This window comes from Helicoverpa zea, chromosome 3, assembly GCF_022581195.2.
Source record: "Helicoverpa zea isolate HzStark_Cry1AcR chromosome 3, ilHelZeax1.1, whole genome shotgun sequence".
Classification (NCBI taxonomy): domain Eukaryota; kingdom Metazoa; phylum Arthropoda; class Insecta; order Lepidoptera; family Noctuidae; genus Helicoverpa; species Helicoverpa zea.
The window spans coordinates 5,692,898-5,717,053 of NC_061454.1; the positions used below are offsets into that span (position 1 = coordinate 5,692,898).

The 24,156-nt window shown below is 43.6% G+C and overlaps 1 protein-coding gene across 12 annotated transcripts in view; it reads right to left on the bottom strand.

The window, feature by feature from the left end:
• Positions 1-2,360: 2,360 nt before the first annotated feature.
• The window catches only part of LOC124645625 (protein muscleblind), a 228,486-nt gene continuing 206,690 nt past the window's right edge, over positions 2,361-24,156 (bottom strand). For 3 of the 12 annotated variants that reach the window (XM_047185428.1, XM_047185426.1, XM_047185427.1), the window contains 7 exons: positions 14,309-14,476; positions 13,305-13,388; positions 12,654-12,833; positions 11,192-11,281; positions 10,950-10,991; positions 5,676-10,865; positions 2,361-5,143 (listed from right to left, as the gene is read on the bottom strand). In XM_047185428.1, coding sequence (XP_047041384.1) covers positions 10,221-10,865; positions 10,950-10,991; positions 11,192-11,281; positions 12,654-12,833; positions 13,305-13,388; positions 14,309-14,476 — 1,209 coding nt within the window. In that variant the 3' untranslated portion in view covers positions 2,361-5,143; positions 5,676-10,220. Of the gene's footprint in view, positions 5,144-5,675; positions 10,866-10,949; positions 10,992-11,191; positions 11,282-12,653; positions 12,852-13,304; positions 13,389-14,308; positions 14,477-24,156 lie in introns of those variants that run through there. The other 9 variants (XM_047185433.1, XM_047185431.1, XM_047185436.1 and 6 more) reach the window with 8 other exon arrangements.

A 24,156-nucleotide genomic window follows, 5' to 3' on the forward strand; every position in this document is an offset into this window, starting at 1 on the left:
GGACATTTTGATGAAAATGAGTAACCTATATATGCCATTACCGGGAATATACGACAACTTAAGGGACACATTTGTTGACACTGAGTTACATATCGTTCGATTCGGTATTTCTCAATCTATCGTTTGTCGTCAGGGCAAGAGAAAGCTGGAAAAAGCTGGAAACTTATAAGCGCTTATCGGCGCGTGTTCATATATTTTCCTGCGCGGGTTACCAGCGCTGTCAAGCGCCGATAAGCGCTTATAGTTTCCAGCTTTTTTCCAGCTTTCTTTCTGTATACGGCCTAACTTAAGTATGATATCATAGAATTAATCATGACCCTTCCTACTGGGTAGATGCGAACTTTATAATTGGTAGGATCGAGGATGATTTTCATCAATCAAGATCTATATCTCAATGGTACCTATCCGCACCTTTCCATAGTTGTACTAGTTATTACGTGTAGTACGTAAATAGGTAGGTACCTACCCTACCATCCTGATTGTATAAAAGAGAAGTACTTATCTGGTCAGTGTATCCGCACCTTTCCATAGTTATACAAGTTACTAGCTTCTGCCAGCGGTTTCACCCGCATCCCGTGGGAACCTCTGCACGAAAACGGATAAAAAGTAGCCTATAGCCTTCCTCGATAAATGGGCTATCTAACAGCGAAAGAATTGTTCAAATCGGACCAGTAGTTCCTGAGCCCCGATTCTCCTAATTTTACTTAAGCGTCATACGATTCACGTTCGACTCGATTCGACTGAGATCCGATCCCGACTCAATTACGATTGAAGCGTATGTGGCATTCCGCTATTTTTTCTTTGAAATAAACGTTTTTATCCTTTTCTGTCATTCAATAATGAATCATTTTGTCTGCAAATGATTTACGATTGCAAAATGATTGTACAGCAAACTACCGTATGGACCAAAATCACCAAAATAGCAGACCAATCGCACACCAATCAAATGTCAATCGAATACGATTGGTCTTTTATTAGTAGCAGAATGCCCGATATGGTTAAAACTGCTATTGTGATCATATTGCGATTCGATTTCTATTCGATTTTGACATTATTAACTTAGGAGAATCGGGCCCCTGAGATTAGCGCGTTCAAACAAACAAACAAACTCTTCAGCTTTATAATATTAGTATAGATTACGTGTAGTAGGTAGGTAGGTACCTACCCTACCATCCTGATTGTATAAAAGAGAAGTACTGTACTTATCTCCATTGCTTTTGCACACCAAGTTCCCCCTTTGAACCAACACGAGTAGCTAAAGTACTTACATGTCACAAACAGCGCAAATGATAAAATTATAATACGAGTAGGTAGGAATTTTCTTTCATTCGCCCCATCATGAGGCACTTGGTTCAAGTGACGCGACCTCAAATTCTTTTTAGGTCGCAGTAATGAAACGCGTATGAGGGTCAAGGCCACTTTGAAGGATGCTCGTGAATCTCGGTTTTAATAAATAGGTACATGTTAGGTATAGCCAGAATGTCTAATTGAAGAATTAGTACAGAATTAGAGGGAATTAATTATTTATTTTTTTTATTTGTATACCTAGGTACATATTCAGGTCTCATTGCAGCATTTAACGTAGAATTAGCGTTCGATATATTTTATAAGCTTTGATTTTTTCAATCAATGTAGTATCTATTTCCTATCCTATTCCTATTTATCAAACAAACTTTAGGTTTACAATATTACCTAGTACATATTTCAGTTAGTACTTCAGTCAGCTGCATTAGTATTCATTCCCGTGCATTGATAGAAAACAGGGCTTTTTGTATAATCAATTTCCTCATAGCAAATTCATTTGGCTGTTTAGTCGGAAGACTTCGTTAACTTCTCCCATTTTTCTAGTCTTAAAATCGAAATACCAGTAAAGACCAGCACTGCAGTCATGGTGGAGATCAAAGGGGGAGGCCTGTGTTCAGCAGTAGACGTCCTATGGCTGACATGATGATGACGATGACTGCAGTCATGACCAGCTTACTAGGTGGCTCTAAAAGTATTTAAGACTTGGCGGACCTAAATCGGCCTAATTCATACAGGTAGACTAAAGGGGCTAGGCCTAAGAGCCGCTACTTTGCTACTTAGGCCTGCTCGATGAGTTTTATGGCCTTAGCTTCAGTAGCATAACAATCATTCTTGTAGCGATTTTCAGTTGCAGCCGTCCTTATAAGGCTACGGAAACACCATGCGAAACCACTTTCAAGTATCAGTGGGTGGCAGAGGTGCGAGAGGATTACGGGCTATATGCGTCAACTTAAGCTTGGAAGTAAGTTGCAAACTGCCATTGAGAATTATTTATCAGGTTATTATCGATCATAGATATAGGATAAAAAAGGTATTGGGTAAATGAAAAATTCAGGTCACATATTCAGTTGTTTATTATCTATACTGTACTCAAAATTGATCCGAAGATCACATCACATAGTAATTTCATAAATAATATTACAATGTCATGTACTTTCTGTGATTGTTCGTGAATAAAAAAATGTTCACAATATTATCAATACTTTGTTCACTGGACCGGTTTACCTTTTAAGTAGACTGTAGGTACATACTACATAATAAGATACCATTACTTAGGTACTCAAACAACTTACAGTGTATTTGATGAGAGATATAGTAATCAATTATTGTGTTGCAGTTCATTTTTTTGTCAATATATTTACAGTTTTACATTTTTTTTTGTGATTTACAAATAAATTCTTGAATATTTAATTAGGTCATCATTATTCCATTTGGATTTATAATAACAGTACTTTATAGTTAAAAATATCACAAAAATGAAATATATTATGTGTAAGACACACGCAACATTAAAAATACAACAAAAAGAAAAATATAAAATCCACTAGAAACCTTGGGCCAGAAGAGTCCCTTCTAAACAGGAAGGATACTTTCGATGTTCTATATTTCATAACGGCAATTTGATACCATAATTATTATTATCACACTAATTAATTATAAAAGTAATCGATTGTCTTACAATAAATGCGTCAGATCATAAAATTTTGATTATAAAAATTATAGGCAACAAATAATTCATGAAACGATAAATTCCAACAAAAAATAAAATGACAACTTATATATTTAAGACTCATAGTGCCGTATTGATAAAAGTGAAGTGTTCACCTTAGCCACTAGCACGGGACTGATAATAACAATCAACATAAACACAAACGCAACGAGTTACTAATGAGTTTGACTCCGCATCCGATATTCACCTTTTATCGATATGGCATTCCACTTACGTTACGACAATAAATATAACACGCTTACACATTAATCACTTCTTTAATTCCGACGCTAGGAATTATTTCATAATATATACCTAAAAATATAATCACGGCACAAGTATCCCTCCGACTAAATTACTAACGTAGTGTCACTTTATCAGGATTTAGAATCAAATATGTATTATGTATCTTAAATATTTCATTATTAATATATCATTATCAAAATATCCACTAAATGGGAGGAATAAATCAAATTATTAATATTTATTCTAACATTAATCGCATGACTGATCAACAAAAAGGATATGGACTAGGAATAATATTAGGCATTAGGCTTCCATGCCTTCGGGACGAGCGCGCCGGCCGCGCGGCGCCGCGCTCGGCAGTCGTGCGAGTCGTGCGACTGGCCCGCTCGCGCGACTGCCGGCGCGACGTGCGACTCGCGACGCGGCGCGCGCGCACCCGCCTCTCTCTCTATCCGCATATCACCTCTACATACATACGACGAGATAAATTTGATCAAAACGTTAATACTGTTTGTGTTGAAAACAATATAGGTAGCTATTTCTTTAAGCTGTACTCACCGAGAGGTAATCGGACTCGATCGTCGGTAATATTTTGTGCATCATCGATAGACGGGAATCGACCGGTAAAAGAATGATTATCTAGCAAAATCTATCTGGAATAAAAGCCGACGTTCTATCCTAGAATTTAGGTAAATAGCTTGGAAGTATGCCTTCTTCGTTTTAATATTGTCCGATAACGTTCATTGTATTATGAATTTCTGTCCTCTATCACTCTACGAGTGTCGCGATCTATGCTAATATGTGAACTGGGGACGCCTCGGCGTCGTGGGACGTGGGATGTGGTGCGAACGGGATGGCTCCTTAAGGGAAGAACGACGTACCGACTAGTCGCACGAGCGACGCGCGGCCCTCGCAGGCGTCCGCCGCGCCGCTCGACACACGCGAATTGTGCTCCGGCGTCAAAAGTTTCAGTGCCGAGGGAGAGAAGCGGCTACTCTATTGGTGTTTCATTACTGACTCACTTAATCTAATCTAGTGTAAAACTTGTCATCTAGAAAAAAATAATTTTATAACATACGTAAAAAAGTAACATAATTCTCACAAAAATGCTCACGTTAGGAGTGGGGTGATGCAACTTTTGACACCGGGTCGGCCGCCGGCAGCGAGCTGTCCGGCGGCGACGGTGCGCTCCGCACCACCCATAAACATTACATCGCTTGCTTATATACAACAAAGTTTTCGTGCGACGCCCGATGGCGACCGCACCGATCTTTACAGGAACTCATATCGTATCTTAAAAAAAATAATATACAATAGTAATAAAACATTTGAAACCTCACTAACTACTATTCGACGATCTCGGTACGATCTCGATAAAATTACTCAAACGGCTCCGGCGTCTCGAAATCTATTCATATCACAATCGCATGACCGTGCCTGAGAATCATATCCCGCTACTTATGTACACACTCTTTCCCGAAGACTAACGCACTCCAGGCGGGGGCGGGGCGCGTGCACGTCTGCGCACGCGGCTCGCCCCGGCCGCTCTACACTAACCGATATTCACTAAGATATCACCACCTCAGCCGCGGGAGCGACAGTAGGATACTTGCCGAACCTGCCTTTCCCGAGTGTGCCAGAGGCGCGATCGATATGGATAACGCGGGGCGCGGGCGATGCGGGGATGGGTCGGGGTGACGTGGGGTGGGGTGAGGGATGGGAGGGTGCGGCGGTGGACGGGTGGCGGGGCAGGTTAGGGGGGGCGCAGCGCTGGCGGCAGCTGAACGGGGATGTGGTAGTAGCGGCAGGCGGCGCGGCGGCACGTGCCGGCGGCGGCGTCGCGGCACACCACCACGCGACACCCCACCACCTGCAGCCCGCACCCTGCAACACCACACAGTCGCTGCGTCAGCGCGCGCTCACCACTCACCACGTGCACACATCATACACGGACCAATCAAAGATACAACTCAACTGTGCTCATGTTAACACCATACTACAAGGTTATCTATGCATAATATAGGGTTCATGTACAGTCTACAAGATAATATGAATAAGCAAATACTAAAACTAGTGAAAAACTACATTACTGAACTAATGTAAAAAGTGGTATCTGAATAATAAGTTAAATGTATCCAAAACTCAAATATCTAGACTAAACTGGTTAATATGTAGTTTCGTCTACGGATAGTTGTCTACTGTAAAATTTAAACTACGCTATTGATGATAACAAAATATGGTGATCATGCAGTTATACAAGGAGAAAAGGAAGGGGACATTTCTATCCATGATCTGAAAGTTTGACATATCGTTGTCAATTGATTAGTAACACGTTTACAATTACAATGTGTCTCGACTATTGTTCATTACTACCACGTAAAATATAATGTATGTGCAATGTAGAGTGGTTCCTCACCTTCACGAATATGAACAAATCTGCAGGTAGGTCTTGTACATCCTTGTCGATTAAAATCTTGGCACACCGGGAGGGTGTCCAGTAACTGCAAATATAACAATGTATTCATTAGTATTTATTGTCGTTACTCAATTTCATATTCATACACCCCGATGCCCCCACAATGCTTTTAGTCTTTGACACTGCATTACATGTTTGTTATTAGGCTTTCAATTTATAGCGTTATAACTCAATAGTATTAAAATTATTCGTTGGCAATTTCGTTGTCATATTTCTGCAAACTCTCTATATTTGCAAACATTCGGAAAAGAAAGTGCTTTCGCCTCTTTTCAAGACTTGTGTATTTATCATTTAACACATTCAAACAACACCTTTCACGAGAAATTCTTGTCATCTTTCTGGAAAATTGGTATGTTGATCGAGGTGCCAAGTTATTGCATTTGTGGGATAATCGTTTGTATGTTCCTTATCTCTAAAATCTACTTCATAAACAGTCGATAATTATTATTTAAGATAAAAAATAAGTATCACTACTCTTATAAATGTTTGTGTAAATATGTAAGAGTGTAATGTCGACAGGGACAAAAAAATGACCGACGGTTTATGAATTATTTATGTTAATAGTGTTAATTCTAAAATCTAGTTCATCACTGATTGGACATTCATATATCTGACACTGATCATTATCCTCATTGCACAGCCGTCTGAAAAATAACGCTGAAATAGTTTTTGTAATATCAAAGAGCAAATTATTATAAATGGTCCATTACAGTTCACCTAGCACATTGTATTGAATTAAGGTTCCCTAAGCATGTTAGCTGGATCTCAATATATATTCGTATAAGGAAAAGTTTATGCGTGTGTAGTTTCTCAGTCGCTACATATAATTAACACAAAACGGGACACACGGAAGGCGAAAATTGCTCGAAATCAAATCTTGTTGCTGCTTCAATATTACAAGAACTTTACAAGATTCGTTGCACAATATGATTGGAGCTTCCAAGCATTCTTTATAACGTGCGCGCTGATATCATATCATGTGTGTCACCTTTATATTGTAGTACCGTCGGATATAGTATGCAACATTAAACAGAATAGTAAATTAAGAGCCCACTGCTGGAGTTATTCTCGTGAACGAGCTTCCATAACCGTCAGAGAGTAGTGTTAAAGTACGCTGCACTATGCACATAGGTATGAATATATAATATCTAAATGGCATGCAGAACGCTTGAAGTATAATCATTATTGCGCAGCCAATCTTATTTAAGCGTGACTATATTTTACAAAAAAGCTAAAGCATGATGCTAGACAACTTTTACCAGGGCGAGGGCGTACTAGAGGTTTTGTAGCGTCCAAAGTGTACCCATAAATACCAACTGTTGCTATAATAAAGCTAAAAGAGGCTGTGTGGGGAGAGTTACGACATGTGTCTGCGTCGGCTGTGATGAATTTACATCTCCCGGTGTTCTCAGTAGAGGAACAGAGGACGTCATGCTTATCGGTAGGTTGCCATGGTTATAATGTAAATAGACAAATTAAATTTATACCTTTAGCTTACATGACAGTTCTGGACGTGACATGTTAGTGGTAGTACAAACTGCAACATAATGACCATTAGAGAGTGCGGTTACTGTACGACAACAAAAGAAAACCAAGTATATTATTACATCTACGTGAACACTTTAACAAGCGTCAGAGAGGCCTCAACAAGTCGTAAGCGAGGAATTGAAGCCGCAACGGCGAAGCATTTTAAGCATTTTAAAAGAAAACTCCAAGTGATTGTTGTCATTTCTTGAGAATGTTATTGAAGGCCCACTGTAGCCAAATGTACTAAATCTCACATCACTTCGAGTTTCCTTTTTTCACCATCGTCACTTCAACTACCAACTACGCACAAAAAAATAACTGTTTACAAAAAGCATTTAAATGAGTGTAAAAAAACCCCCTTATTAGCAGTTGATAGTTGATATTGGCCAAAAGGTGAATATCACTGTGAACTAAACAGTTAAACCAGCTTTTTAATTACGTATTAATTATATTTACAAGTTATTTAGTAAATTAGGCAAGTTATGTGGCGTATTATTGAAACGGCTAACTGTTTAGTAGTTTGTAAAATGGCTTCGTTAAATTTCAATTATTAAAGTGACCTTTACTGAAACTGCCGAGTCCATTAGATATTAGAAGCTTATTGAGAAAAGAGCATTTGAAGTTATTATTGCAATTCCATGCGAGTGACAAGCGGCGTGTTTCAATATAGGCTTCAAACAGGAAATAACTTATACTGAGGATATCATAGTAAGCTGATTGTATCTTACCGGGTGTAAGCAAGGCATTACTGTAGAGTGACTTCTTCCACATTTGAAAGCAAGTATGTCTCACTATACAAAACTAAAAATCATCAACAAGTTGTAGCATCAACTGTTCATTACAATATAATCGATACAGTTACAGCACAATGACTAGATGGAGTGATGATGACAGATATTATCATGAGTCGGCTGACAAGCGATGGCTGCGGCGGCGCGTGCGCGCGGCCCAGTCCTCGTACCTCCACTGTACTGTAGTGCAGTACGTTACATACGTCCTGCCCGCCCGTGTCAGCACGAACCGAACATACTGTCAGACCGGACGATGTATACACTATGGTGTCAACAATTTGTTAATTTCCATTTTGTCTTCCTTCAAGACGTGTAATAAAGTTATTGAAAAAAAGCTCAGTTCACCAAGCGCACCTTGTCCCGCGGTTGTGAATGGCCCGCTTTAGTGGTGATCGTGTTTGTTCTTTGCTTGTTGTTAACTAGCCCGCGTAAAGCTTCACAAACTAAACTAATTAGGTACGTCTACAGAAGGCGTGTGAAGAAGCAAGCTCTGAAGTTCTATGCGGAATCCAAAGTTGGTTGATTTACTTATTGTTTTTTTTTAAATTAAGGATGATTTTACTGAAAAGGCTTGGTGTATTACGAAGGATATCAATAATTAATATCAGTATGAAAAATGTATATTGTCGTTTAATGTATCACTAAATAATGTTAGGCCAATACATTTAACTATAACACACAAATACAACAACAACAGATTTATTAGCAGGATTATTTCAAAATAGTAATAATAATAATCAATTGAACGACTTCGAGCTTCTGAACAGAACATAATAAGCGGTAGACGTAGTTGCGTAGGAGGTGATATGCGATCGATAGCGTACTGGTTAGAGCGAGGCGAGGTGTCGTGAGTCGGATAGCGCGGGAGACTGTGCCGGGGGAGGGGGGCTGCTGTGCCTGACTAATGTGTGAGTGTTAACGATAAGCTCACGTCACACGGCACTTGCATCATTGTTTACTAAACGAGGAGACGCCACAGAATAGTGCCAATAATTGTTATACAATGTTCATCATCATAGCGATGAATGTCTTACTTTTAGCACTGCTGATGTAGCGATCAGAATTGCGTGTCATTGAAATATGTGCATTTGGGCACTACATACGTCGGTACCAAGTCCTAATTGGTATAGGATACCGGTATCAGTCATGGTTGATTGATTTTACTAGACTGTGGTGTCTCAACATGTGTTAAACACGAAGGAATCATGTGTCGTGGAGCGAGCAGACTGGTCTCTGCGACTAGCCTAGAGTGTCGTTAACATAAGCGCATGCGGTGATGGTGCCGCGGCGGAGTGCGGTGCGCGGGGCGGTGCGGCACGCGGCACACGTTACCTGTCCGCGCTCGTCGGTGTACACCACGTACGGCGCGTTCGGGGGCGCACAGCCTGTCCGGCCGGACACAAAAAGCGACAAAAGATTGCAATGCAGACGCAGCCGAAGCGTCATTCGGAAGGCATGTAACAGAAAGCGTTTAAAATAAATAGAAAGGAGGTGCGACCGAAAGAAAACTGCGGGGGCGACGCTCGCCGCCCCCGCGCCACTACTGATGAACACGCCGGCACACATAGCGCACACAGGAGCACTAGAATAATGAGAATAATACCTGATGAGCCAAACGTATAGGGGTGGTGGATTCTATTCCATGCGAAAATTAGAAGGCGGCTGTGTTAGGTGCGGGCCTGCTGCTGCAAGCCGGTAACCACTAGGTAGGTACGGGATCGACACATCGGCCAAAGCGCACCCGTGCGGAGCTCCTTCGAGAACAAGCGTGTACGTAGCGGGATCGACGGACCAAGCGCTCAACTCTCAGTACGACGATAGGTACTCACGATAAACGACGATCGACAAGAGGTAATAAAAAAACGTACAGTCATGCATCTCAAGCGTTATTATTACCGGGATCGTAGATACGAGAAATATACACGCATAGGGTAATAACGGTAAGTGAGTAGAAATACAGTAGTATATATATATAGCGTAAAACTACCGAGACATCGGCGAGGGCGAAGCCGCTCGCTTCGTCCTTACAATAATACAATACAAATGTGACAACACGCCTAGCGCTAACCGCCCCGACAGGCCGGGGCGGGACACTCGGCCGCACACGTACGAGTCTCTACGCGGAGACCCCGCGTCCCGCGCCCCGCCGACCGCGCGTGTCGCACGTCTATGTCGTCTTCATCTTTTTGTAGGGGTTGACGGCCGCCGCAGCCGCCGCGGCCGCCGCCGCCGCCGCCGTGGGTGGAGTGGGCGGTGGCACTGCGTACATGAATGGCTGCTGGTAGTAGGGCATGGGCATGGGCGGCGCCGGCCAGCCCGGCCGCATCATCATGTGAGGCGCGCGCATCAAGCCCGCGTGATGCTGCATGCCAGCGCGGGCCTTTAGCGCCTGTTGCGTATAGGCGGCCGCTGCCTGGGCCATGGCAGAGTGCTGCGCGGCAAAGGCGAGCGCGGCCACGTAGTTCTTCTGTGCCACCTCCTTGGCCATGGCGGCAGGGTCGGGGGTGCCGGGCTCGCCGCCAGCGCTGACGGGCGGCGAGGGCGCCGGAGGGGCGGTCGCGGGGGCAGGCGGCGGCTGCGGCGCGGAGGACACGGGCACGGGCGCGGTCGCGGACGGCGGTGGCGCGGATACACTGGCGGGCACGCTCACGGTCGGCGGGGCGGACGTAGCGGGCGCGGGGTACTCACATGATACGGGCACGAACGGCTGCTGAAGCTGCATCAGCTGCTGGTAGGTCGTCGCCGGCTGGTACACGGGTACGCCCGCTTTGTCTGCAGCGGGTCGTTTGTACGGCACCACGCCGGGAAAGGCCTGCGAAAATTAGAAAAAACATATTAGTGCTATAAAAGCATTACAGGAGTCAAGAAGATCCCCTTTAGTTGGATAGGTACTTACGAAGTTATCGTAGTAGAAGGATCCGACGCTTTTCATGTCCATCTGAAACGAGAAACAGATGGTTGAACGGAGGGCTCCGGGCGGAGGGCTTGGTGCGGGCGGGGGGCGGCGGGGCACGAGGGGCGGGGGACGGTCCCTGGTGCCGCGCCGCCGCCTGCCCGCTGCGGGAGGGAGAGGCGCGCGGAGGGATCGTGCGGGCGGGAGCGGGAGCGGAGGAGAAGCGTGCAAAGCTGGCGTTGTACCGGTGGCGGCTCGAGCTCGGTGGGCGCCGGCCGTTTCTTGCCCGGCTCCGAAGTCGCGCTCGCTGTCGGCTGCTGGGCTGCGGCGGCCGTCTACGTGAAGCGAAGCGTCGCAGGACGGGACAGAAACAATAACGATGTAGTAGATGCACAGAATACACCTAAAGCTCGGCGTAAGGTGATATTATGCGATAGATAAAAATAAAATAAAAGTGAAGCGTGAGTGCGACGGAAGCGTGGCGCGAGCCGGCGCGAACTGAACAGAACAAAGCTCTGCGAACGTAAGCGGCGTCGCGGCGAGCGAGACCAAGCGGAAGAACAGAAGCGAGCGCGAGCGAGCGAGGCGAGAGCGTGCAGCCTGGTGGCGTACCGCGCCGCGCGCCTGCGCCTTAAGGTGCGCCTGCAGGTGCAGGGGAGGGTGGAAATAGCGGCAGGGGTCGCGGACGCAGCGGCCCTTGACGGCGTCCATGCACACCGTGACACAGCCGTCGTCGTGCGCGGCCACGGGCGGCGGCGGGTGCGCGAAGCGACACTCGGACTCGGCGCGCTTGCACGCGCCGCGCTGGAACTCCCGGCACACCTGCACCACCACAGACCAGCCATGTCCGCCGCTCGCGCCCCGCGCTCATCTACCCTCTGCCTACACTCTCGTCTGCGCGCCGCCGACACGCGTGCGGACCGACACTACGCGATGCAAGTGCTACGTTGCAATGCGTCTCGTGTGTTTCGTTTTCTTTTACAAAGACGCGACGCGACCGCGACTTCAGCAGATGTTAAACTAGCGCGTGAAAAAAGGTCTGCAGGTGTGGCATAATTTATTTGGTTTTGTCACTTTATACAATTGACTTGTATTATTGACCTCGACCGGACGCCGCTTTATGATTGTGGTTGGATATTCTAATCGGGAGTCTAATATTGTATCTAACGATTTACGCATCCGTCGCATCTTCAAATTAATTTTGGTCGAGAAAGATTTTCGTCGTAATGCCTATGTCTTGCCTAAGGATTTTTTACGAATGTGAAGCGTTCGGCACGTCTACACTGTGAGCGCAAATCGACTTTTTTAGCCTGTGGTATACGATAGCTCGTCTGGCTGACCTATTGGCAGATATGAGCGTGCGCAGATAGGCCGAATTTGTGCCAACAGTGTAGGTCCTTCACCAGAGGGAGTAAGCGAGTGCTGCTCGCGAAGCACACGCAGGCGCACCGGGCCAGTGCGCCCGCGCGCCACAGACACACGGGGACGGGCATACGGCATATATCGGCCCAAATTTGCTACGGGGACCGACATATTTTTCAAAAAGGTACACTCTATTCCTGTACTTCTAATTACAAAAAAAGTGTGACCAGATGTTTTTATATGTTATTGCAGATGAGTCGGTCCCCGGCATATATGGCAACATGGGGAAGCACTACTCGAGTGTAAACGATAAGAGTTTAATCTGGTATAGAAGTGCATGCTTACCTCTAAGCGATCGGTGCGCGGCAGTTTCTGCTGCAGCACAGGCTGCTGCATGACGCCGAGCGGCGAGGCGGCGGCAGCGGCGGGGTCGTGGCCCAGCACGGCCGGCACCAGCTGCGGCGCGTAGTACTGCGCGTACGTCGAGCCCACGCCCGGCACCCCCGACAGGTACGGCGACGTCGCCTGCACACCACACCAACACTAACACTCAGTATACTTGTACATTTACTCATTTACTAGCACGCATGTTACTATCTTATTTAAAAATATTATCTTGACATCATTTACAAAGCTCTCGTTTTATAGCGTCGAACACACGAAAGCAGGTACACCTATCAACATCAAAAACAAAATAATAAAAATATACTTATTATTTATCAAAATAAAAATGTTAGCCAAACAAGCCTTCACATGCAATCATAGAGAAAACGAATTGAGATATTAAATAAGCATACGGTTTATCCAGTCTAGCTACCCACCGGCCACCAGAATACGACAAAAGGAAGGAATTAACCGGGAAGAGGTCGTTAAGGATCGAATAACCCTTTGTTAAGAGTGCGTTACAGTGCGAGGGCAGTGTCATGTGTGAAGGAAGAGAGGCGCAGGATGCGTGGGGCCGGTGGTAGTGTCTCGCTCGGCGGCGGCGGCCATTACCTGCGGTGCGAGCAGGGCCAGACTGATCGGGTCCAGCGCGGCGAGGTGGCTGGCTGCCGCGCCCGCACCGCCCACGCCGCCCACCTCGACACAAAACCACACAAACACGCTACTCATCGTGCGAGGCCAGGTCTGCGCCCGCGCACCGCGCGCACTGCTCCACCTCGCTCCTCGCACCGACTGACAGCTGCATCGCATGAGCGCAGACTGACAAGCTAATAACTATGGTTAGGGTAGGCCCGCAGTGGGGCTGTGGATGCGGTAAGCGCGTGGCCGAGCCGGTGCGAACAAGAAGGTAGAGGAGTGTCGGGCCGCGTAGTTAGCGACAGTGTAAACAGTGAGGAGGACGATGTCCGGTGATTTAATCTGCATTACCGCTTATACCCAGATCATACACATGTGAGTAAGTTTGGAGAATAGTCATGCCACTTAAGGAACGATTCGTACAAACATGCTCAAGCAGTGGGGAGCGATCGGCCTCGGGCGATAAAGTTTAAGTTGTGCCTGAAATTAGTAGACTATCTATATTCTAAAATATACACAAATTACTTTTGAAAATGTTTAGCAGGTTTACGCACTCGAAGCGAAACTTTAAATTAAAGCGCGGATCTAGTTGCAGCAACGGCTGTACTGCCTTGAAGAAAGTAAATTACCATTAACTTTCAACGCGCACATGATTAAGTTTTCGAGAAAACTTTACGAGGGAATCGAGTTAATTTACTTACGGATGAAAGTATTTTCATTTCTCAGATCCTACGACTAACTTGCTATTTAGTATGTTATATTTAACTAACTACTTAGAGACACATGTTTACGCGGCACAACTTAAACTCGATAGTTTTTCAAGTCTACGTGTTTGAATAATAAGAACGCTTAAAAATTACAGAATAGCGGGTAACACCGAAAGCAGCGTGTTGCGTGCACAGAATACCTACATAAGTGCGGAGGTCCGATCGCTCGAAGCTTTCGTAGTGGTAGGAGGGAGCGTAGCTTGGGTGACTCACCACAGCTGGGACTTGGCCAGGTAGCACCTGGCCGGGCGTCAGGCCCATCTGCTGCATTAGTGCGTTCTTGAGTGCTAAGTGATTCCGTCCGTTGATTAGCAACTGATCCTTCAAATGTTGCGGTGGATGGAAGTACTTGCAAGGTGGCTTCTCGCGGTTACACCGACCCTGGAAATTATTAAAGTGTATATTAAATTTCACTCCTTCAGATCAAGTCACAGTTCACTTTTTAAAATCGACGTAGTAATGATGCTATTAGGGCACGTAAAAGGGAAAATGCAATGGTTATGAGACCTATTCACCTCAGGTAGTCAACATTTCAGGGCTTTAGAATAGACGAAAATAGCGGACTTCATCCGATATCATTCCGATAAGCAATATGTGTAGTGGGGCGGCGGGCGACCGCGGTTTCGGCTCAATATCGGCCGAATGTGCGGAAATCCCTCCATGCATCACAATTGCCGTGAGCCGGGCACGTAGCCACCAGAAATCCTCCACTCGATTTTTCCTTATAACCGCGTCTTAGGCGGTGTCAAATATTTCTGAGGGGTGTCGGGGGCGGCCGCGCTCTTCGCTCCGCTCATTTTCGACGTCAATGAGGCGCGAGATAATTGCCTTTCGAAATCGAAGCCCTCCGCCGCACCCGTCTATGATGATTTATTTACATCCGTGTAATTAACTGTCGCACTACGTGACGGGAAGAGCTTCGCGGACGTTTTATCGTCGCACGCCGAGCCTCCTGCGCCATATTTTATTCAGTGAAAAAACGGAAAAGCGCTTATCGCAGTTTCAAAGAAATACGTATACAAACAAACACCATCTGAATATTCAGCACTCCAGTAGGGGACTGTCTTGCTGATAATGTCTGCGAAACAGCTTTAGAGTGATTTAGTGAGTAACTTTTATAAAGCATGTCTGATGGTATCATAAAGTTGCCTTTGCAAACATACAAACGACGCTAAATCTTTGATAATGAAACATCGGGAAGTGTGAATCTTTGGTTGCAGCTTAAAGCCGAATCAGATGCAGACATGTTCCGAATTTTCTCAGTTATTAAACTTCGGCGATGCGTGCTACAACTAGCTAGTGGAAGCAGTCGGCTGCATTTAGATTAACTTGTTACTGGCAGGCATAATGTTAGTTGGACGGTCCTCTCACAGTTTAAGCTCGGGATAAAGTTATTATTTCCTGTTACTCCGTGCCGTCTACTTTAGCCGAGTTTCGATTCGAACCAACCCGTTTGTGAAACTTGAATGGGTGATCACGTTTCATCATTACTATGATAACTCTGTTGGGTTTATCAAACTTCTATTTATTAGCTGCCGCAGTTTGGTAAGCGTTAGTTAAGTTTATTGTTGAAAGCATTCGACTGTTTGTGGAGTTATTTGACTGGTCTCATGGTTAATTGTGATTCTATGTAACAATACAAATAGTGATTGATTTTAGCCTAAAGTAAATAGATCGCACTTTACAAATGATGGTTGTATTATTTATGAGAGTATCAGCAAGTTGCAAGCCGCTGCAGGTGTATCGCCGTGGCGATTAGCGTGACGGATGCCCGCGCGGATACAAATGGCCGGCCGCCTCAGACGGATGACCGCGCCACGCTCGCCCGCCAAACGCATTACGACACATTAATTGCTCTTCGATCACTATGCCTCTACATTTGTACGTTTAAAATCCCTCGTGTCCATTTGCGAGTTTTTATTTTAGGCCATAACGTATGTTTTCTTAATTTGTTTTAAAAATATCTGCACTTTAAAAAAAAAAAACCTAAATATCGTCGAAATTATATTTCATTATTTCTATGTCATTAAAAGACAAAATTCGCTTTTAAGATGTAACACAACAAAAGACATGTTTATATGAGGCTCCGAAAATTAAACAAAAACTTTCAATATGGCCTGTTTGTTCGGGAAGGGCAACGGGAGGGTCGAACGAGCGCAGGGTGGGCAATAACCGCCCAAAACTAATAACATTTTTGTGTGATAGTGGACGAGGAAACCGAGCGCGCTACCCTCTCCGTGTCCTTTATAAAACAACAATGCGCACTTGCAATACAATAAGGGGTTAGCCGAGAGCTAGCTACACCAATGGTTTCCTTCCTGGAGATAAAGAAACAACGACACGAGTTTAGAGTTGAATATTCTTCATTTTGGCTTGGCACTGGTGCCCGATTAAAGCGAAAACGACATCAATGAAGCGAGACGCTCGTGTCTCGTTAAGGTGAGAGCTGTAAGGCGGCGGAGTGCTCTCGGGAACTATGACGTGTATAACGAACAACCCTCGAAAGTAACGGCGTCCGCCGGCAGTCGGCACGCGCCACACCTTGTTACTTCAGCCGCTGCCAAATGCCACCTTCAACATTTTGAAGCCCGGAAACAGTATCAAGAGTTTATTACTGGATAAACTGATTCTCAGTTTGCTCACCTCGCTCATTAGGGAAGTTATGAATGACCTCATTGGCTTGGCCCGTGATGTATGGTTGCCAACTGATGATTTCGAGGAATGGAATCTGGATATTAGTAATCTAAAAAAACATGTTTCTCTGTTACCCCTATGAACTTGTATCTCTAAGATGACATCAATGAAACTAATAAATAACAAAAAAGGAAGGTTATTTAGTCGTTTTATTGGGGTGTACTATGCCAAATCGACTGACAAATAATCGAATATCAATTGATCGACCACTATAAATCGAAATTCTAAATACTCGACCATTCATAATATCGAATGGTTATTAAATCGAACATTCAATACATCGCGCAGTCAATACATCGAGTGTTCAAAATATCGAATGTTCGTTTGTTCGAGCGTTAAATGCATCCCATATTCATCCTATCGAAAAATCATATTTTTTTATGAATACAAGAAAAACACAACATTTATTAATAAATCACATTTTAATCTTTAATTCTTATCTTTCAAAGGTATATTTTAAAATTTTGTGTGAATTTAAAATGCAAACGCGGAATTGGGAAGACCTACTTCACAAAAAAGAGGCAAAAGGGATGATAATGCGATTGAAAAAATGTTAAATAATAAAAACTACATTAAAATGTCATTTATTCGTAAATTTCGAGTTTTTTTTGTACTCATAAAAAAATATTGATTTTTCGATAGGATGAATATGCGATGCATTTAACGCTCGAACAAACGAACATTCGATATTTTGAACACTAAATGTATTGACTGCGCGAGGTATTGAATGTTCGATTTAATAACCATTCGATATTATGAATGTTCGAGTATTTAGAATTTCGATTTATAGTGGTCGATCAATTGATATTCGATTATTTGTCATTCGATTTGGCATAGTACACCCGTTTTATTGTACTGATGAATGCAAATGTCTTCATCAAAACAACAATCAGTCAAACAGGACATGAAGAATGCACGTTTCAGACGGGGCGTGCGGTCGTTAATCGATTAGAACGTTCGATCACGATTGATGTATCGGTGACACGGCGTCGACGCGCAGCGATGCGTGGTCAGGCGTACGCACACGCCGATCTCCACTCGTCTATTTTACTATTGGGCGAGCGACACGCGTCGGGATAAATCGACACACGAGGAAAACAATGAGGTAACGAGCCGATGAATGACATGCTCCCGTCGCGAAACAGCTCGGACTCCACTTGTACGCACTAAAGTGGCTGCCAGAAATATTTGGGGACAGACGGAAATAGAAACGACCGATGAGACGTGCCAACTCCTGCATCGAGTAGGTAGCAAGCGAACGCGACACGTGGCCCACACATATTGCTGGAGGTTTAACATTCACATGCCATTTTAAACTAGAAGGATAGATTTTACAAGAATTCGAGTAAATATTTTCTCATAAAAGTCGAACACAATGTGTAAAGACATCAGATTTCGAACAAGATAAAGGGTTCTGAAAAATAACTTATTTTGAAGCCCTATAGCTTTAAACCTTGCAGTAAAGGAAGGTAAGATGGTCACGAGCAGACTAAGATCCGGCAGCGGATGCCGCAAATATTTTTTCGATAAGCCTGAGCGAGGGAAAGGTGAAATCTAATTTGCAAAATTTTGTGGTCGGAAAGGGAATTAGGTAAGCAAAGTCAATTCTGAAAGTAAGTAGAATTTGAATTTAAAATGATTTATAGAGGCACAGGGGAGTGGCTAATGAGGCGTCATGCGAGAGGGGCGCGTGTTTACGCTTGGCGCTCAACGCGTATTTTTTACCGCGGCCTCTGGGCGGCGCCGCCCGCCGCGCTTACTGCTGACGTAACTCTGAACACGCCTACCACACCAAATAATTAGCCACTATCTAATTGACTTCCAATTACTACACATTTATGCTGATTATAATTGAAATCTATTTTAATAAACTTACAAAATTACCATACGTTAGTACATATCATATTCTTAAATAGCTTTAATTTCATTAACATAAGTGCTACTGACGACCCTTTTAATATTCCAGTGAGAAACAGTTTATAGGTACCCATTATTACTGTTAAACTGCTTCCTTGCTAAATTCTTAAATGGAGTTAAATGTAACATGATTAGGTGATTTCCACAGAACTTTTTGAACTTAATATAAGTTGAAGTGTATATGAGTATAGTAGCATAATATAATTATATTTAACTGGTATTTAATCACCAACGTAATACACAATCGAGTCGTATCTAATACCAAACATTTTATTACTGTTTCTAAAATTTTTATTCTAATGTGTAAATCTTGGCTAACGCGTGTGGTAAGTTAATGTAATTAGCTCTCATGCTTATTAAATTATTACGGCTATACGTACGCGTCGGGTAGCCCTCCCTCGACGAAAAAAAAACTTAGGAGAAGCCTTAAAGTAAGAATTATTCAGTCCGGTGAAGTTCCCAACAAGTTTGCATGGCGGTGCCGTAGCTTAACGTTAAAATATGCATTCGTGCACGGAGTTATCTCGGCCACTTTTGCCGTTGCCGCCGGCGAACGCCCGCCGCACGGTCACTCCTTGTTTATCCCGGCTTTAATATTAGTTAGGTACTTTTAAACGGTAATGTCCAAGCTTAGGGCTCCCAAACTATCATAAAGTTACGTATGCTAGCAAAATTCTAACAAATTGTAGCAAATAAATGTTGAGTAAAGTCTGGTCGTAGGTGTTGTACGGGTGTGGGGTGTTGCCGGCCGCGGGGACCACGGGTGCCAGATTAATGCAACGGAAGCTGGCGCGACCTCTCCAGGTGTTTCATTAAATTGCGCGCGGCGCCTCGGCCGGCTCGTACGGCCATTATGAAGGCTGCAAGCTCGAGGGCCATTCGCTTTAAGAACGCCCGCGCCACTTTGTAACAGCCTTAATGAATCTTGTTACTTATAGGCTCGCGTAAATTGCCTGTTTTACTAACGTGGCGTGGGGTGAAAAAACATTAGGTCAGTGAACGCTTTCGCGTAGAATGTCTTTAGCGCTCGCCGAGCTGAATTTTATTTCAAGTCACTGGGATGTTTTATTTATTGTTGGTCACACTCAAGAGATAACTACAATAACTATTTAATTATCACATACTTAAGAATCAGCTGGAATATATCTGATGAAGAAGCAAATGAATACGTTCTAAAACAATTTAATTAAGAGAGATTTTTCATATAGGCGGACCAATAGTGCGTGTTCATTCCTTCGGTAATAAACATTAACCGCCTACGATTTTATCTCTAGAATATCTAATGAACTAATTATACCTATCCCACGAAAACAGTTTCTTGTTTTGCTGTGTCCACTTTATTTTGGGACGCGGAAAACGTTATGTTACATAAGAACATAATACTTGAGGGCGTCGTGTTATGTATACTAGCAGACGTAACGAATGATTCAGAGTGAGGAAGGTAAACAAGCGGACCGTGTGCACGTGTTTCACGTGCAATCTACTGAAGTAAGCGGCGCGAGTGTGATGCGACACGAAGGCACGGAGCCCGCCGCCGCCGCCTCGCCCGACTAACCAGTTTAACCCTGCTGCTGCAGTAATTAGTCTAAGCAGCTAGACGGAGCGCATGATTCCAAGTACCGGTACTCTCTTTGACTTTCTTGCTTATTCAGGGGGTTAACACGCGCCCGGATTTCACCGGTCCAATCCGCACGGTGCGGCTAAATGAAGCTACCTTCGTTACCGCCTAAAAGCAAGCTTAGGTTTGTCTCAGTCTGAGTAAGCTAGCAATGATAATTAGGTCACCTGACGCTTCTGGCCGTTCACTTCGCAACAGAGATCGTGTTCAACTAATTGTGAGAGACACAATAGAACTAGTTAAAGACAAGAAGATTTTTGACTTTCAACATCGGTTATCTGTTATAGTTACAGACAACAATAGTTGTATCACAACAAAGGTTTCTGGGACATTTCCGTAACGGTATTTTCTCTGCTTTTGTACTGAAGTTAATAGAAAATGTTGAACGATATCGGGTTCTTTTCACAAAACCTTGGCGTCGGCGAATAGCATAGTTAGTGTCTATCTTGTATCGATCACTATGCAGCTTATGTTGTGATCTTGTACGCCTTTGTAGTTTTAAGAAATTCGAGCTACTTATCACACAAAAAACTTTTAAAATGAATAGTTACATTTGAAGTAACATTGAATCCCTTTTGCAACAATTGCGTAGATGTGTTGTCCAGATATGGATCTAATTGTAGAATAATTAACACAACACTAATTATTTAAGCTAGAACAGCGTTATTATAGTTAAGCAATTTATATCAGTTCGAAGTGTTCTTCATGCTTTTTGTTTATTTAGGGATTGTTCACACCAAACGTATTGTCCGCCGCTGACTGTGAGTATACTCACTGTCTGCCCCAGTGTGAACGTCGACTCAATCTGCAGTACCCGTACTCACCAAGCCGACAATAAGCTATCGCGTACGATGCGCTACATGTGTGAACAAAAGAATAGGCTCGTGTAGGTTCACACTAGATGCGTACGCTGAGCGGCTGACTATTCTACACATAAAAGAGCTCAGTATTTGAACCCCCCAATCTTCATACATAACAGATGCTATGTCTTCCCAAGCGCATCTTTGTAAGTTTCTATCACTAAATTCTTCTGAATTCGCATTCCAAATACATTTTCTAGAATGTACTTCTGCAATAAACTTTTCGGTGTCGAATATCGCGAGGTGTCACGTGTCACGTCTGTCCTCATTGAAGTTTATTTCTCGAGTGTATTGCGGCCGAGGCGCGCGGCGGTGCGGGCGCGGCGGAGCGGCGCTATTCGGCAACTGCGTCCGCGTAGCCAATCCGCGTCCGCCGTGCATAGTCGCGTAGTAAAATAATCGGCCACTGAGAGTCAGCGACAACAGACGACGTAATAGCGTATAGTCGGTTCGGTGTGAACGACAATTTCAATATATATGGAAAAGCAATAAACTGCGTAACGCGCGCTCACAGTCAGCGGCCGACAATACGTTTGGTCTGAACGATGCCTTTGGTTTATTATACCAGCCACTAATTGGGTGAATTATTTCAGCGTATAAGGTATGCATTTTGAAATATAATCGCAACAGCAAACTAGAACATGTATTGATGTTGAGACACAGATAACGTATAACAAAATTACTATTGCAACCTAAAAATAACAAATTAATAGGTCTTAGATGGAAAATTGGAAAGGGCCTAAAATTGCATAGAAAATTCAATGATATGTATGTATGTGTATCATGTGTGAACGCTTCTCAATCACCTTTGAGATTCGTATGCCGTGTCAGTAGAACTCGTATGTGGCTACTGTTTACACAAGTCGTTCTAACACACACGCTACATCCTGTATAGAATGGTAATCATAACAATTATACCCACGTAATTGCTACTCAGTTATTGTAAAGGCAAATATGATTCCAATACGCTTGAACGCGCTAACATCACATCAGGAAGTATTAGTCTGGTTTGAAAAATCGTTTCAGTGTTAGATAGCCCATTTATCGAGCAAGGCTAGGCAACTTTTATTCTGGGTTGTCGAAGGAGTTCCAACGGAACGCGGGTGAAACCACTGACAGTTACTAGTTTTGAGTGTCGTTTGGTTGTTTGATCAAAATGTCTATCTAACGCCTTTGAAGTGCAAACTCCTGCAAATCAATATTTTGTAGATGTATTATTACTGACCGTCCGCCTGAGAGGGTAATGCAAATTACTTGTTGATATAAACAGCTGCAATCTATCTCCCAGATACGTCCTTATCTCTTAAGAAAATAATCAGATTAGACGTTAATAGATTGATTGATATGTGATTGAGGCATCTTGTAAATGAATACAATGCTAGTGCAGAAAGACTTTAAAAGAACTGTAGTACTTCACAATTCAACTGTAATTGAAATAGTGTGGATTTTATCGCAGTAAACAAAATCACAACCGAAGAAGATAAAAGGCGATAAACGCGAAGAGAACTAACTACAAAATAAAGAGCCTTTACTACGTACGATAAGGGAAGTTTAAGAGGAGTTTTCGGGCTCGGGTCGCACCGATAAATTGGGCGGCACTTAATTATGATCTCGGGCGGCATCTTGCAGGCGGCTAATGTCCCGGACTCGTTTAATGCGCGAACTTGTAGTCTCAGCTCCGGCGGGCGTGATAAATCTCCATCTGTGCCCCGTGCCCGACCCTACCTTCAACGTAACGCCTCGCCGACACACGCCCGTCTAGAGACCGTCCCCGTCGTCTACAACTCTAGCCAAATAACTTACTACTTCACAATATTTTTGAAATAAAATGTAATGAAAACGTACCAAATATGAATGGAATTTACTTTCTTAAATAATATTATTACAAACTGACCACAACAGCTGCTGATCTAAAGTAAATGTGAAGGAAAAGCAAAATCAAAAATCTAAAGTAAATGTAATTGTCGTAGCAAGTGCTACGCGTGCTACGAGCGCGTAGCGTAGAACAACTGGTTACAAAGTACGAACGAAGTACGCCGTCAATTACCATCAGTTTATGTGTAAAATACCTTTTTATGTTATTTGTGAGACTGAAATAGTTGATTCTTATAATGCTAATACTTAAATGACTTGTGTCTGCAAGACTCTTACTGCAATTAATCAAAACCGTTGTATCAATAACTAGCTGTTGCCCGCGACTTCGTCTGCGTGGGCAATATAGAATTTCCAATTTTGTTTATTTAATCGTTCATTGCTCAACCCCCTTAGGTGATAGCGTGATAATACATAGCCTATGTGTTAAACCGGCCCCCAGGTAATAGTCATGCAAAATTTGATTTAAATCCATGCAGTACTTTTTGAGTTTATCCGGGACAAACATACAGACAAACAGACATACAGACAAAAATTCTAAAAACTACATATTTGGGTTCAGAATCGATTATGGATCACCCCCAAGTATTCTTAAAAAAAATATTCAATGTACAGTTTTAACTTTCCTATCATTTTATTATATGTATAGATTAGCTCGTGGTAGCACGCCACTTAGACCAGTTCAGGTGTACTCTCGTCTGGAGCAAAGTGCGTTTTCCAAGTATCTTATTGTAAACAATGTTCGCGGAGCTCGTGCGTATTTCACACTAAAGCCTTAAAAGCCAGTAAATATGTAGGCATAAATCAATTTTCTAAACGGAGTGAAATTATTAACCGCAATGATTTACGAGGTAAAACGAAACTTTGTTCGTTTACATTGGCCTTTTATGTTGCGAATGTGGGTAAAATAGGGAATGATTGTGTTCGGGCGAGTACATTAGGATGAGTGGTACTGTGTTATTGCATCGTGTTACATTAATGTGGCGGCGGTTGACGGCAGCGGCGCGGCGCGGCTCGGCACGGCGCGGTGTGGGGTGCGCTAGGGGCACAGTCGGCGCCGCATTATCTGGGTATAATTAAAGCGGGCAAGACGACGGCGA